Source organism: Ammospiza caudacuta, chromosome Z, assembly GCF_027887145.1.
Source record: "Ammospiza caudacuta isolate bAmmCau1 chromosome Z, bAmmCau1.pri, whole genome shotgun sequence".
NCBI lineage: Eukaryota > Metazoa > Chordata > Aves > Passeriformes > Passerellidae > Ammospiza > Ammospiza caudacuta.
Genome location: NC_080632.1, coordinates 79810756 through 79824200, shown reverse-complemented (window position 1 = coordinate 79824200; position 13445 = coordinate 79810756). Strand labels below are relative to the sequence as shown.

General features: G+C 38.6%; 1 protein-coding gene across 1 annotated transcript in view; it reads right to left on the bottom strand.

Moving 5' to 3' along the window:
• UBAP2 (ubiquitin associated protein 2) overlaps nt 1-13445 on the bottom strand; it is a 170734-nt gene that overhangs the window by 111267 nt on the left and 46022 nt on the right. Inside the window, exons 9-13 of the mRNA XM_058823272.1 lie at nt 9247-9299; nt 4679-4746; nt 3434-3623; nt 2553-2766; nt 845-1116 (exon numbers count right to left, since the gene is read on the bottom strand). Of these exons, the coding sequence (XP_058679255.1) occupies nt 845-1116; nt 2553-2766; nt 3434-3623; nt 4679-4746; nt 9247-9299 (797 nt within the window). The remainder of the gene's footprint in view (nt 1-844; nt 1117-2552; nt 2767-3433; nt 3624-4678; nt 4747-9246; nt 9300-13445) is intronic.

Below are 13445 nucleotides of genomic sequence, written 5' to 3'. Positions count from 1 at the left end.
CACATTCCCCCCCCCCCCCCCCCAATATTCATATTGTGGCTACTAAGTGAATCTAAAAATCACTCAGCAACAGCCATTTTCCATACAGAGCAAACAGCTATCTGCTTGCAAAAGATATCACCACAATATTTTGGACCTAATAACTATCCAGTTTAGTACATCCTGCTTCATAGATAAGAAACATACCAACATCTTTGCTCTCCTTCTCCCTAGCAATTTATATAAAACATTTACCGAATCAAATCACATAATCATTAAGGTTGGACAAGAACATTAAGACCAAGCCCAGGTATTAAAGCCAGCACTACCAAACCATGTCTCTAAGCACCATGTCTCTTCGTATCTTTCAAACAGTTCCAGGGATGGTAGCTCTCTCACTTACCTGGGCAGCCTGCTCCAGTGATTGACAACCCCCCCAGTGATGACATTTTTCCTAATATCCAATTTAAACCTTCGCTAGTGCAACTTGAGGCTGTTTCCTCTTGTATTGCCACTTGTTACCTGGGAGAAGAGACCAATCTCCATCTGGCTACACCTTCATTTCTAGAGAGTGATCAAGGTTCCCCTGAGCCTCCTTTTCTCCAGGTTGAGCCCCTGTAGCTTCCTCAGACCTGTGCTCCAGACCCTCCCCAGCTCTGTTCCCTTCTCTGGACATGCTCCAGCCCCTCAATATCTTCCTTATATGAGGGACCCAGAACTGGACACAGGATTTGAGGTGCAGTCTCACCAGTGCCCAGTACAGAGAGACAAGTCACTGCCCCAGTCCTGCTGGTTATGCCACTGCTGACGCAAGTTTTTGTGGTTTTTAAGTATAGTAATGACAAGCTATCACTCAATTACCCACCTTGGATGCAGGAGTTATCTTCCTTTTTGGTGGTTTTATCTGTTTCTGCTGGGTTTGATGAACAGTCACTGCTTGGTTATCCATAGAGATAGTGGGGAGCTGCAATATTTTGCTAACAGCTGTAGAGGTGTCTACTGGTGATGTCTCTCGGAGTTTTACCTGGGGGGAGGAAGACTCCAGCCCAGGAGGAGGAACAGGAACCACCTGCATTTGTTGCTGTCGCTGTGTCAGCTGGCTCAGAACTGGAGATGGCTCAGGCTGGGATTTAAAGTCTGGCCAGTGTTGGAAAAAAGGAAAAATCAAAATTAAAGCATTGAACTTTGCTCTTCACAGTTCTACTCTTTATACAAGAATCCGAGTGATGCTTAATGGTTATGATTCTATAGCATTTGCATGTCTTTTCAGACAGCAGAAGGGTTTCACATGGATCATTAACACTAACACTAATAAGGACAACAGTTGATACACCTACTTTAAATAAACAGCAGTGGCCAAGCAATATTTAGTTTTTTCCAAAAATGCGAAAACAAACCTATCTACACAGTCATAGTATTATCACACACAAATCCTCAAAAACTGTTACAGATTATTTTAATCAGGCACTTCAAGTTTCACTCTTATTAACTGAGCTGATATAATGTGATTACTTCCAAGGGGTAAATAGTTGTTGCAATTTAGAGGTAGTATGAGTTAGGATTCCCTTCCCCTGCAAAGAAGAAGATGAAAAAAAATAGGAAGTCTTCTACCATCTCATAATAGCTGAGAATCAAAGAGATGCTGGATATAAACAGGTTTTTTCCCAAGTCTCCCCTTTCATAGTTTTTGGATACTGAAAGCCATGAGGTGACCTAAACCACTGGTCAACCACCACAGAGATCTCCAGCATTTCCAGTGTCAAGGGGTTTTTATTCAGTTGGTGAAGTCCATTAGAAAGCATTAAAATGTAGGTTTGGTTTTTTTTTAGAATTTCTGCATGTCAAAGATAGTAATTGCTACCAATGGCTGCTTATCTACACATAAACATATACACACATGACAGACACAAGAGCTATCTTCTTCACAGTGAGGATTCTGCTAGGAACAACACTACAGAAAATAAGTTTCTGTCATTCTCACTGTTACAATTTATTCTACTCAATTACATAAAAATTCATACCATTATAAGAACACAAAACAAGTAACCCGAATCCTTCACAGCACACTATGGAAAGAACACTGAAGCGTGATGCATATTATGAAGAAATTACACAGTACTCATTAAAAATTCATGTAATGATTAGAAGAGAGAATTTGGGAAAAAAACAAAATACAAGTACACAACTTTACACTCAGCTAAAAGAAGCATAGGTACAAGGAAAATAAGTATTTTCCGTATCTGTTGAAAAACAATCAACAACAAAATTCCACGTAAATATTCAAGCACACTAAATCAAAGATGTCACTACCTGGAAGGCTCAATAAATTTAAACATGTTATGACATTTAGGGATAGGCTTAAGCTTAATAAAACTTAGTTTATTATATACTTTTGATGTTTATTATCAGCAAATAAGCATAACATTTAAAATGTTGCAAGTAATTGTATTACTAGGATTAATTTTTTTTAAAGAAGTCTTTAATTAAAGTAATTTTAAACTATCATTGGCATTAAGAAATCCTACTGGCTAATATAAAGAGAAAGAGAGAAGAACCTGTGTCAAAGCACTTACCAAACTGACTGAGGACTGAGGACTGAGTACTAGGTGGTTTTAGATCCCAGGATGATGCAGCAACTGTGCTAGTGGTGGCAGAACTGCTATTGGTTTGTTGAGAGGTAAACTGACCCAATCCCGGTGATTTCAATTGGTCCAAGATTTGGGAACCAGTAGAGTTTGCCAATTTAGAAGATCTGAGCTCTCCAAAGCCAGAACAAAGAACTGCCGACTACCAAAAGACCAAGAAGAAAAGGGGAAGGAGTGGAGTTAATATTTTAACTAATAATTGAACACAATGATAGGGTCAATGCCTACCGCTGCTATCTGGAAGCAACAAAAATCTTTTCAGACCTAGATTACTAACAAAGGACTAGTAAAAATTTCTACTACTGTAATCACAATAATACTAACTTATTTGAACCTACACATCTTAAAATATCATAGACTTACTAATAGTTGGACCAGTTTTTAGAGAATAAACACCTCATCTCACACCCTCAAAACTGATTCAGAAATAGGCATGCTTCCACAAGAAGTAGCTGACTATGTGCTTGGAAATAACACATCCATTTTCTGGCCTAGAACTCTTAAACTATAAACAAATTATTTCATCCTACATCAGCAAGCAATGAACACATCTGCTCTCTAATCAAAAATTAATATAACTGCTTCATGCAAATGCAGAAATAACCAACCAGCAAAATGAAAAAAGTAATTTTTGGTGGGGGGGGGGAAGGGGGCTGAAAGTAAAGAATTATATTCTTCATTTTAATTTTTCACAAATACCAAAACACTTCATGAAATGACCAGCACTGGAAAAGTTGTTTAACTTGAAATATTTACTCATGAACAACATTTAGAAAACAAAATATTTAGAAAGCACAAGATAGTTTTACCAGACTTTGAGGAGAGTAAGAGTTTACAGCACTGGAGCTGCCTGTTCCTGATGCCATCTGGGTGCTGTGCTGAGAATTTGTGAATACTAAGGCTTGGCCAAAGGTCTGCTGCTGAGAAGACTCAAATGAGTTGCCTTCTGTCTCTTGGGTAGATGTCACTGGCTTTTGAAGCAGTGTCACCAAATCAATGCTGTAAGACAAAGTGAAACTTGGCTGGAATAAGTGAACAGTGATGAAACTTCAGTGACACTGGGGAAAGCACTAGCAATACTAAGGCTGCCATCCCAGCAACAGAATTATTACTGATTAGCAGTCTTTTCAGATGTTTTTTGTCTACCATACGAGACAGAGAAGGGATCTTTTTGCCACTAAGTGACAAACAAAAAAATCCCACCCCAATTCGAGTGGATGAACTAAAACATTTTCTAACAATCTGAGGGACATCCACTGGAGAATAGAACAAAAAACACATGAATATACTACCTTTAAGAAAGAAAGAAATATAAATTATACACCATGTGACACCATGCCTCATGCAAATCACATCCATATTATATGGAAAATTTTGCTACAGCACAGCAAAATCAGGACTTTTGGAATCACTAGCCAGATCTCATGCTATCCAACTACCAAAGCGTTCACTATACTTTAATGTGCTCCTCAGGAACATGAAGCTAATGGAAGCAGCTGATTCCACAACATGACCAGAAAGGCATTTGAAGACAAAGGCAGGCAAAGGAAGGCAGCAACTTGACCTATTTTTGGTTCTTGATCTTAACCGTCTATCATCAGTAAAGGCTTGTAACTGTGATGTTCACCAGGGAATTCACCTTTTTGTCAATGCAAGCTTTCATTTAACACATCTGCCAAAGCATGACATTCCGAACACTTCATCTACAAAGATAGGCTTTCCCACTTTCTGGACACTAAAGCCAGAGCTTCCCTTTCAACAGCAAAAAAATTTTTCTTCCCAGCTCCTTTTCTTCCTATCTGTAAGCAGTCTTGATGCAGAGGATGTGTTATGCTCACACATTTGGTAAGTTTGTTCCCACTTTCACAGTCAGAAATAAGTAACTCAGGAACTCACAGAAACAACAATTTTCAAGCAGGGCTTTTTCAATTTTTAGATGAGTTTGACCAATCTCTGAGAGAGTTTTTATTCAATATTTTATGTGTGCAAGCTAATATTGCCTAATGAAGGAGAAGGTTTTTAAAGTATAGGGAAAACATGGAAGAAGAGCTTACCTTTGCCCAGGAGTCACATGATTTTCAGCTGGAACAGAAGACGCAGTGAAGACTTTTGTTTCAGAAAGCTGAAAAAGAGATGGAGTAAGAATCTCATATGCTCACATTTCCCTCATGCAACATCTGCATAAATTCCATTTTGGTCATGCACTTTCAATATAAAAGTAAAGTCAAACTACCATTACAAACAGCTACTCTGAAGCTCTGCTTAAAAAGACAAAAACATGTAGTCAAACTTCAGTAAAATCTTCGCCACAGAATCAAGTACCTATTTAATTAGAGGGCTGGGTTAGGATATTCGACCTACTGACAACACGCACCAGCATAGAATTGTACACCAGTGTAATACATCAGCTTGGGAAACAGTTTAATTGAAACACACCAGTAGAAAGTAATTAATGTGACAGCCATTCTACCATCAACGTGCAGACAATTTATGACATTACAGAGCAACTCTGACAAATCTTATTGCACAAGGTAACACATTGCACTGCTCCCACTCATTCCATGTATCCTTGCATCTGACATTTCAGCTGCCACCACCAGCAGATGCAGGTAAGTACAGGTAAGTTCAGTGAACCAGCATTCATGGCTCCTTCTTGGCAGCTGTTAGGAGAGGCAATAACGTCTTTAACTGAGTGCTCTGAGAGCACGAGCTGGGAAACTGTGATAAAATGAGAGCCATGCTGACACTCATGTAACAAGTCAGACCACCCACAGAGGACAGCTGCACTGTTTTCACTATGCTGTTACAATACAAAGAGATACTCGCACAGGCACCTGGGGAAGTGGAGCTGGTTGGGACCTCGGAGGAAAAGAAGAGGCTGGTTTTTTGCCAGGTGGTAGGATTTTTTAAATACTTTTTGTTGTTTAAAAAGTAGTTCTTGAACAGCTACAACTTCCTAGACTAATTTGATTCTATCGACAGGAATACTTGCAAATCAGAATAGATCTTAAGCCAGTAGAAGTTAGGTTTAGCAAGACAGAGCTAGGCATGTACAATGTTTGTATTTTAAATTTACTTTTCACAAAATCATCCTTAATTCCTTTAGTAGCCTTGTCTTTGACTAAAGAATAACTGACCTATTCAAGGAACACCTTTCAAATGTGCCATTTGATACAGCTCTTCTAGAAATTATACATTTTTAACTGCATACATCTCTAGCAGTTTAAAGGACACCACAGACATGAGCCAATTTCATTTGCCATCCCACAGGCAGCTCTACTGAGAGCATGTGATTCCTGAACATGCACATCTGATAGGGGTCTCCTTGATTTAAGAAGGACACAGAAGAGCTGACTGGGAGCAAATCACCACTCAGAGGCAGAGCAGAGATATCTCACATACTGTCCCAGCACTCTGTCACAAGGAGCACATGAGACCATGAACAAATCAGCCTAATACAGTTCCTCCCTCCATTTCTTACCCTTCCCTTGCTGCCAACACAAAGTACTTTAATCCTTCATTTCTGGATCACTTGTCCTGAGATGAATGCTGACAGCCCACAACTCTGTGTACTGACCAAAACAAAGAAAGAACATTCCACTTAAGTACATTTCAGTTAAAAAGGCTATTCCTCTATTGTCCAGCACTTTCTGAATCATGTGTTTTATTTTAGAGCAATGTGTACTGTACTTTCTGGGGTACTGTGATATTCCTGCATTACATGGCACAAGGAGGTCAACTAATGGCACAAGCAGCACTCTATGGTCTGCAATCCCTTGGTTAAATATTAAATTCTTTGTAATGTCAACAGTTTCTTATACTCACATAACCAAGAAAAGACTAATCAGGGACAAACACTGATGAACCCCAAAAATTCAGCAGATTGAGGAGACTGAGGATGTTTGTGACAATGCAAATGCATGCTTGATGTGTAAGAGAAAAAATGCTCTCTATAGATGAACCAGCATGCAAACAGCAGTCTCCAGCTACCAGCTCAGTTACACTGAGATTTACACTACAACCTGTGGCAAACTCACTGCCAAAAGGTCCAACCAAGCACTTAATTCAGTACTCTGCAGGGATTATGGCATTCGTCAAAACACATATTTCGTGCTGTGGCAGCTGAAAAGTTTCATTACAGATGTACTTAGTATTTCTCAGAAATAGTATTTTCAGCTCCCAATCAAGCCATTATGCTTGCTGCACACTACACTCACAAATCTTTCACTGAGGTCTGGCATTTTCCCAGAACTGAATGAATGGTTGTGAGCCATTTGTCGGTGCTGGCCTCACAGGGGTATGTCCTCCATCTGCAGTGATATGCCCATGCTTCCCAGCTCCTGTTTCTACGATAACATCATTCTCCAATCACCAAACAGACAATGCACTTGACAACTAGCTATCAGCTCCTAAAGGAGTATAGGAATAGTGAGGAGAAGAGGAAAATATACTCCAGCATCCTCACAGAAACTCAACATCAACAAATCAGAAATTTAAAAAAAAGCTTATTACTGTTTTGGTATGATGCAGTGAGGGTAAAAAATTAAAACAACTTCTCATGCTGCTTCCGGGTAAAGAAACCACTTCCAGCAAAACACTTTTTTTTTCCCCTTTCCTTTTTTGAAAATGAATGTTGTTGTGGTTTCAAATAATAACAGAAAATGTTTGTCATTATCCACTTTCCATCAATTTGTATTTATTCTATTTCTTTCCTTTGGAATAGTTGCTGTAGTTAAACTTTACTTTCTTTTAAGAGCAAAACCCAGAGCCACCTAAAGTACCTCAATATTTGTCTAGTCCTTCATTGTTAATACTCTGAATATCCCTTTAACAAAACACAACCTCTTATTTTCACTGCAAGCACTTTCCATTCTATTTAACAGCACCTTGACAACCTATTATACTTGCTTAATACTCACTGCAAAAGATAAGGACCAGACAGGACTATTAGGTCACAAAGACCTAATTCTTCTTGGGTCAAGCAATGTTAAATTTTACTGACTTGCTCATGACTTGTATCTGACTAGAGAACACCACATTTAAACAGAAATATTCTTTAGAAAAACACCTGGTCTTTCCCTCAGACAGTAAATTGATCAGCTTCCTTGGTTCTTTTAATCAATAGTCATGCCACTAGAACTGTTTGTTACTTAAATGCATGGATCCATTTTCCAGACACAGGTTCATACTACACCTCTGCTACACTAAAACCAGAGTCGATCACATGCTCCTAAAGTAACCCTTTCAGATTCCCTAAACTAAGATCTCCCTTCTCAAGGATCTTTGATTAGATATTTTCAGCTATTATACACAATTTTTCATCTGTAGAAGTAATGAGAAATTGGGTTTGGTACTTATGAATCAAGTTCAGGAGCATCCACGTACATAAACATAACTCAAGAATGACTAAGAGATGGGGAAGAGTGCCAACAGGCAAAAATACTACAATAGGAGCTTTTTTAATACAGCATCAGCTCATGCTGAGCTGTTCTTTTTTCATCATCCATTACATTCCTGGAAACTTTTGAGTTGCAGCTTTCCAAACACCAAGCCCTTGTTCTGAAGGTGTGTCTTTATTCCTATAAAGCAAATGGATACTTGGCTATATTAAAGTATTTTTCACTGGAATAGTTCAAACATTGCAGAGGTCCAAATCTTGCCACATGACTGGCTCACTTTCAAAGGCTATTCCAATATATTTTGTATTTGAAACCATTTTATTAAGCAATTACTTTAGTTTTACTTCCCAATCATTGATTGAGGCACTAGATGGCATCTGGCCTCAGATTGGGAGGACTAATAGCCTTCCTACAAAAGCCCACATTCAATAAGGGTCCTTCTGTAATAGATCTGCCAAAATTTTCTAGGCAGATTTCAATATACTAAAATGTTTTTCAATAGAATGCAATTATTTTTAGAACAAAAGGTATAACATATTTTTCCCTTTTATTTTTTGGCGCATGTTTTGGGCTAATGTATCTGCATCTTGACATTTCGTTGACTCTTTCTGAATATTAGCAGACCAATAACTTTCTCCTAGGCTATAGGGATTTTTCCAGGATCCAAAATTAATAAAAACTAACAACGGGCTAGAGATTTCAAAATTCATTTGCAAATTATTCAGCTCTAGTAACTAATTAAAACAAATTCTATCTGTAGTCAGCATTGCTCAACACCCGTCCCTTACAACAAACGCTCCATTGTACCAGCATCAAACAGGGGTGAGAACAGCTCATAGCATTCCACCGTTCTTAGCCCTTAGTCCACCTCTAGCACACACTCAGGAAACTAAAGACAGGTTTAAAATATGTCAGCTTTTGATGACATTAACTGATACAGAAAACCTAGGAATTTAAGAATTTCTTTCAATTCTCTCAAAAGATACATCCCTATCACTAGGTAAGGATGGAGCTTCCATATCCGTTACACAAAGCATTCACGCATTTCCAGGACAAACACTGACATTCCACCTTGCAGGAGGCGGCAAGAGGGATGACTTATTTTCACTCTACTGAAAATAAACTTGAAATAATGGATTACTTCAAATATTTAGTTTTTGAAAACAACACAAACTCTGGAGAGAATAAATAATCAATTGGTATATCCAGCCAGTTGCACTTACATCTTCATTCCAGTCTTCTGCTGTCCATTCTTCTATTGAGTTCTTCCATGCTCCTATTATAATAGGGGAAGGAAAGAAAGGTACAAGTTAAAGGCATAACACTGTGTTTCAATCCTTCTGCTTTTCAAGCAATCCCATTTTCATTATCAGTGGAACACAAAGCAAGGAAATGGAGGTTGGAAACATATTTGGAAACATGGTTGTAGGCTCTAGAAAACTGGTCTGCAGAATTAAAATTCTGGGAGGGAAACACCACCACTCCTTTCCCCCTGCCCCTGATTTTTGATCTTTGCCACTATGGTACCGGACTCAATTTGCATGAACGCACATCTGCACCCAGTGATTAATCCCAAACATTGGAAGAACTTCCTCTTATGGGTCCAACAGCAGTGAGAGGTTACTCAACCCTCACATAGGATCCTCCAGATTCACACACAAATTAATACAGAACAAAACACAACCACCAATACCTGCTGCAAGACCCACAATCCTACTTTCAACACATTCAATTTCAGGACCTAAGCTATGCCTGTGAAGACTACTTTCCAACCTGGTAATTCACTCAGAGTAGCACAACTCTAATTCCTTCCCCTGAGAGAGCAACTTATTTTAGAACACAAGCAATTCTTATGACGGTAGCAGGACAATCTTTAAATTTCCACTGTAGCTAAAAAATGCTTCCTGTAACTGGAGGCAGACTGGGTTTGGTAAACTCTGGAGCACAGTGAAGCATGCAGAAATAGGAAAACCACAGAAACCAAATCTATGTATGTAAAATTTGAATCCCTTCCATAGGAAACAGCAGGTACAGACATGCAAGAGCAATAAAGGGACTGAAGGCCTTGACCACCGGCAGCAGTACAGTGAAGATCATTCCAACAACAACTGGAGCCTTTGTGTAAACTGTGCAACCACGAGCAAAGAAAACACCAGCACCAAAGGTAGCACCGCCAGCACCCTGGATCAAGTACAAAGCAAAGAGACTGCTGCTTCCATCATCTCCTTTCATTTAACCAGGAATTGGTCTGTTTCTGATTAATTCAGAAACAAGCACCCCAAAAACACCATCAAAGCCAGCTGGTACTAATGCCAGAAGTGCACTGGTGCTTCCTCTTGTACCCCATGACACCACAGTGGGTTTTGGCAGAGGAGGGTTGAGCGGCGCCAGTCCTGCCAGGCAAAAGGAATGACCATGGAGGTAATGCACAGTGGGGGGGAAGAGAGGGGAACTATACCTTGGAATCCAAAATTATTTGGCAGGTCCTGAGCAAGGTAACATCTGCTCTGTGTGGGCTCTGTGGAGCAATATAGAGTTGCCTGAAACATCTCATGCTCACATTTTAGCAAATGGCTCCTACCCAGGGTTGATGTTTTTACTAATAACCATACCCTATAGCAAAACTACTACAATGCTTCAAATTTCTAGAGTAATCCACACATTTCAACAGAAATTTTGAAAAGGAGGAAAAGCCCAATTATCTCCCATAAGCCAGTGCCAAGGTCTGTCTCTAGAAGACAAGTTTTGCACTGACACCTGAACACTAAAACAGAGCTCAAAGTCTGATAAAATAAAGACTAGAAGAGCTCAGGTACCTCAAGTCAGACTCTTGTGTATTTTCCACCACCTTTGGGAGACGAAACCTACTCGAAATAATACTTGTGATGTTTTCCTTACATTAAACTTAAACAACTGTCTGTTGTTCTCCCTTATAAAGCCAGTCCTGAGGGTTTACTCTTTTAAATACTGTGTACAGCCTCTCACCCTTTTATTAGTTTATCCAAGCTGCCAAGTTTATTAGTGTCATTTACTAACACTTTCCCTTCCCAACTCAATCATTCCACTCTCACTTATTTCAGTACTCTTCTCTGCACAAAATTCAGTTTCTGAATGTCTTTCTCCTATTGATCTGATCTAAGTCAGATTTTGCCACAGGCCCATCGATTTCTCTTTAGTCCAAAATCCACCCTGGCATTACTGCAACTCATTCATCCTCTTCCCAATCTTTCCCCCAAGCTTTGCAAAGCATTACAATTCAAGAGTTTTCTGTTTTCAATCAAAATTATGTTTTGCATTTTCTAAGATCCTTATCATACAAGCTTCAACCTAGGTGGCTATTTGTGACCCTTTCCTCTTTTTCTTTGTTAAAAGTTCAGTTTAGAAAGTTATCAAGCCAATAAAAACAGCATACATCTTTTGATGAGTCTTCAGCTATGTTCCTCCAATTATCCTCTCTCCGTGTCACACTCTTTATTTTTTTACCATTTCTTTGAACAATCATTGATATTAACCCCAAAATAAATTTAACTTGGTCTATGCCAAACTTATGTACTAGTTCTTTCCTTCTGGATTTGCATTCTAGAAAGACTTGAAGGCTTCCTTAAAATGTTCCTTCAGACTTTAAGAGCAGATACTGAAAAAACAAACCAAACACAAAACCCCCAGAAAACAAAAACCCAAACACCAACTTCCTTGTACCTTCCAAGGAACACAACTGTCCCTCTTGAGAGTTACTCTTTAATTTATTTCTTATTTCTAGTCATTCTTCAGTTTCAGAGTAATTTAAGGCTGTTTATAACTAAGGTAACAAAGGAAGTTTTTCCATGAAACTTAAACTCTATCAAAGTAGTGACATGAGTAAATTACCAGAACACAAGGCCATTTTTACAACAAACTTTGAGAAGTGAGCACCTCTAACACAATTTATGTTTAAGAACTGCTGTGATTTGCACTCATTTTCTCCCACTGCCCTGTACATTACAAAAAAGGTGAGAGAAAAGATGCTGCCCAAGTTTATTTCTTTTTGGAGGAAGCTAGTAATTTTGTTTCTCTTCATCTATCCCTTCCCTTTGCCTTTCCTCTGTATATTATTTCTACATAAATTAGAATGCAGGAAAATTGATGCTGTATTATTTGGAATAAAGACTTGCCCTTCAGTCTGTATTTCAGCCAACACTAAATTTCACCTTCACAGAACCAGCTAGCTTTTCTACTAGATTACACAATGGTGCACTTAGAAAGGCTATTCAAGCTATCATGATGCCTCTGGCATCTGCAATAATTCAGGACATGAGGTTCTAGAGCACTTTCAGAGTACACATAACAGAAATTGCATTTTGGAAACAAACATTATATTTATTTTTTATGAAAATACTGATTTCCCCAGCAGTGGCTAAAGAAAGAAATACTTAGTACATAACTCAGAATATCACGAAGAGTTTATATTGGTATAATGTCTCCAGAAAATATTTTGGTAAGCAAAGATATCTTATCTCTCTAAGTTACCCAGTTACTGCTTCTTTAATGTAACTGCAGATTAAAGACACTAGGTTTTCAAGTAGATAGCAGGAGTTGATATTTTTTACCTTCTTTTGAGATTAAATAAGAAATGGGACTGGATAATGAGGAATAAATAGAGCAATTTCCTTCCTGTCCTTCCTGTATAAACTCTTACCTGACGTCTATAAAGTCCACTGCAAGCTTTACAGTTTTGCATACACATATAGTTCCCACATTCAAAACTTTAGCTGACCCCCCATTGGGAATTTAACTGGGTCATTGATTTGTAATTAACAATGCATCATGTGAATTTAGGAGGAGGAACCTGAAAATTAATATTTGGGATTAACAAGTCAATTCATGCTCAACTTTATGCAAACTACTTCCAGCCCCATACCTTGTCTGACACTGTCCTCCCCAGCACAGCTTCCATGTTCCTTCCCAGCAGTCTCTTCTGCTGTAAAATTACCACCCCAGCTGCAGCTTCCTCTAAAAACCCTCAAGATGCTTTCCATCAAAAGGCTGAAAGTGCTACCCACTTGGACAACTGATGTTTCAATTTTAAAGCCTGTTCTTTCTGAAGTTATTCCTTTTGCCCAGAGACTTCTTTCAGACATTCCTAGAGCTTGCCTACAATACCATAAAAGAAAGCATTCTTTAGAGAGACATTGCTGTTTTGTCACTTATTGTACCTTTTTCATTTGAAAGTAAATTAAGATTAGCAACAAAAAGGTACTTAACACCCAACAAGAACATTCACATTTACCTAGTTTACTTTAATTTTCTGCCAACCAAGTAATTTTGTAGGAACTACCTCACAATAACACCCACTCATTCATACCTCAAAGATTCATTCATATGACAAGGCCAGTGAAAAATCTCAAATCCCTTCTCACACATTCTTCCTATAATGCTTCCCAAA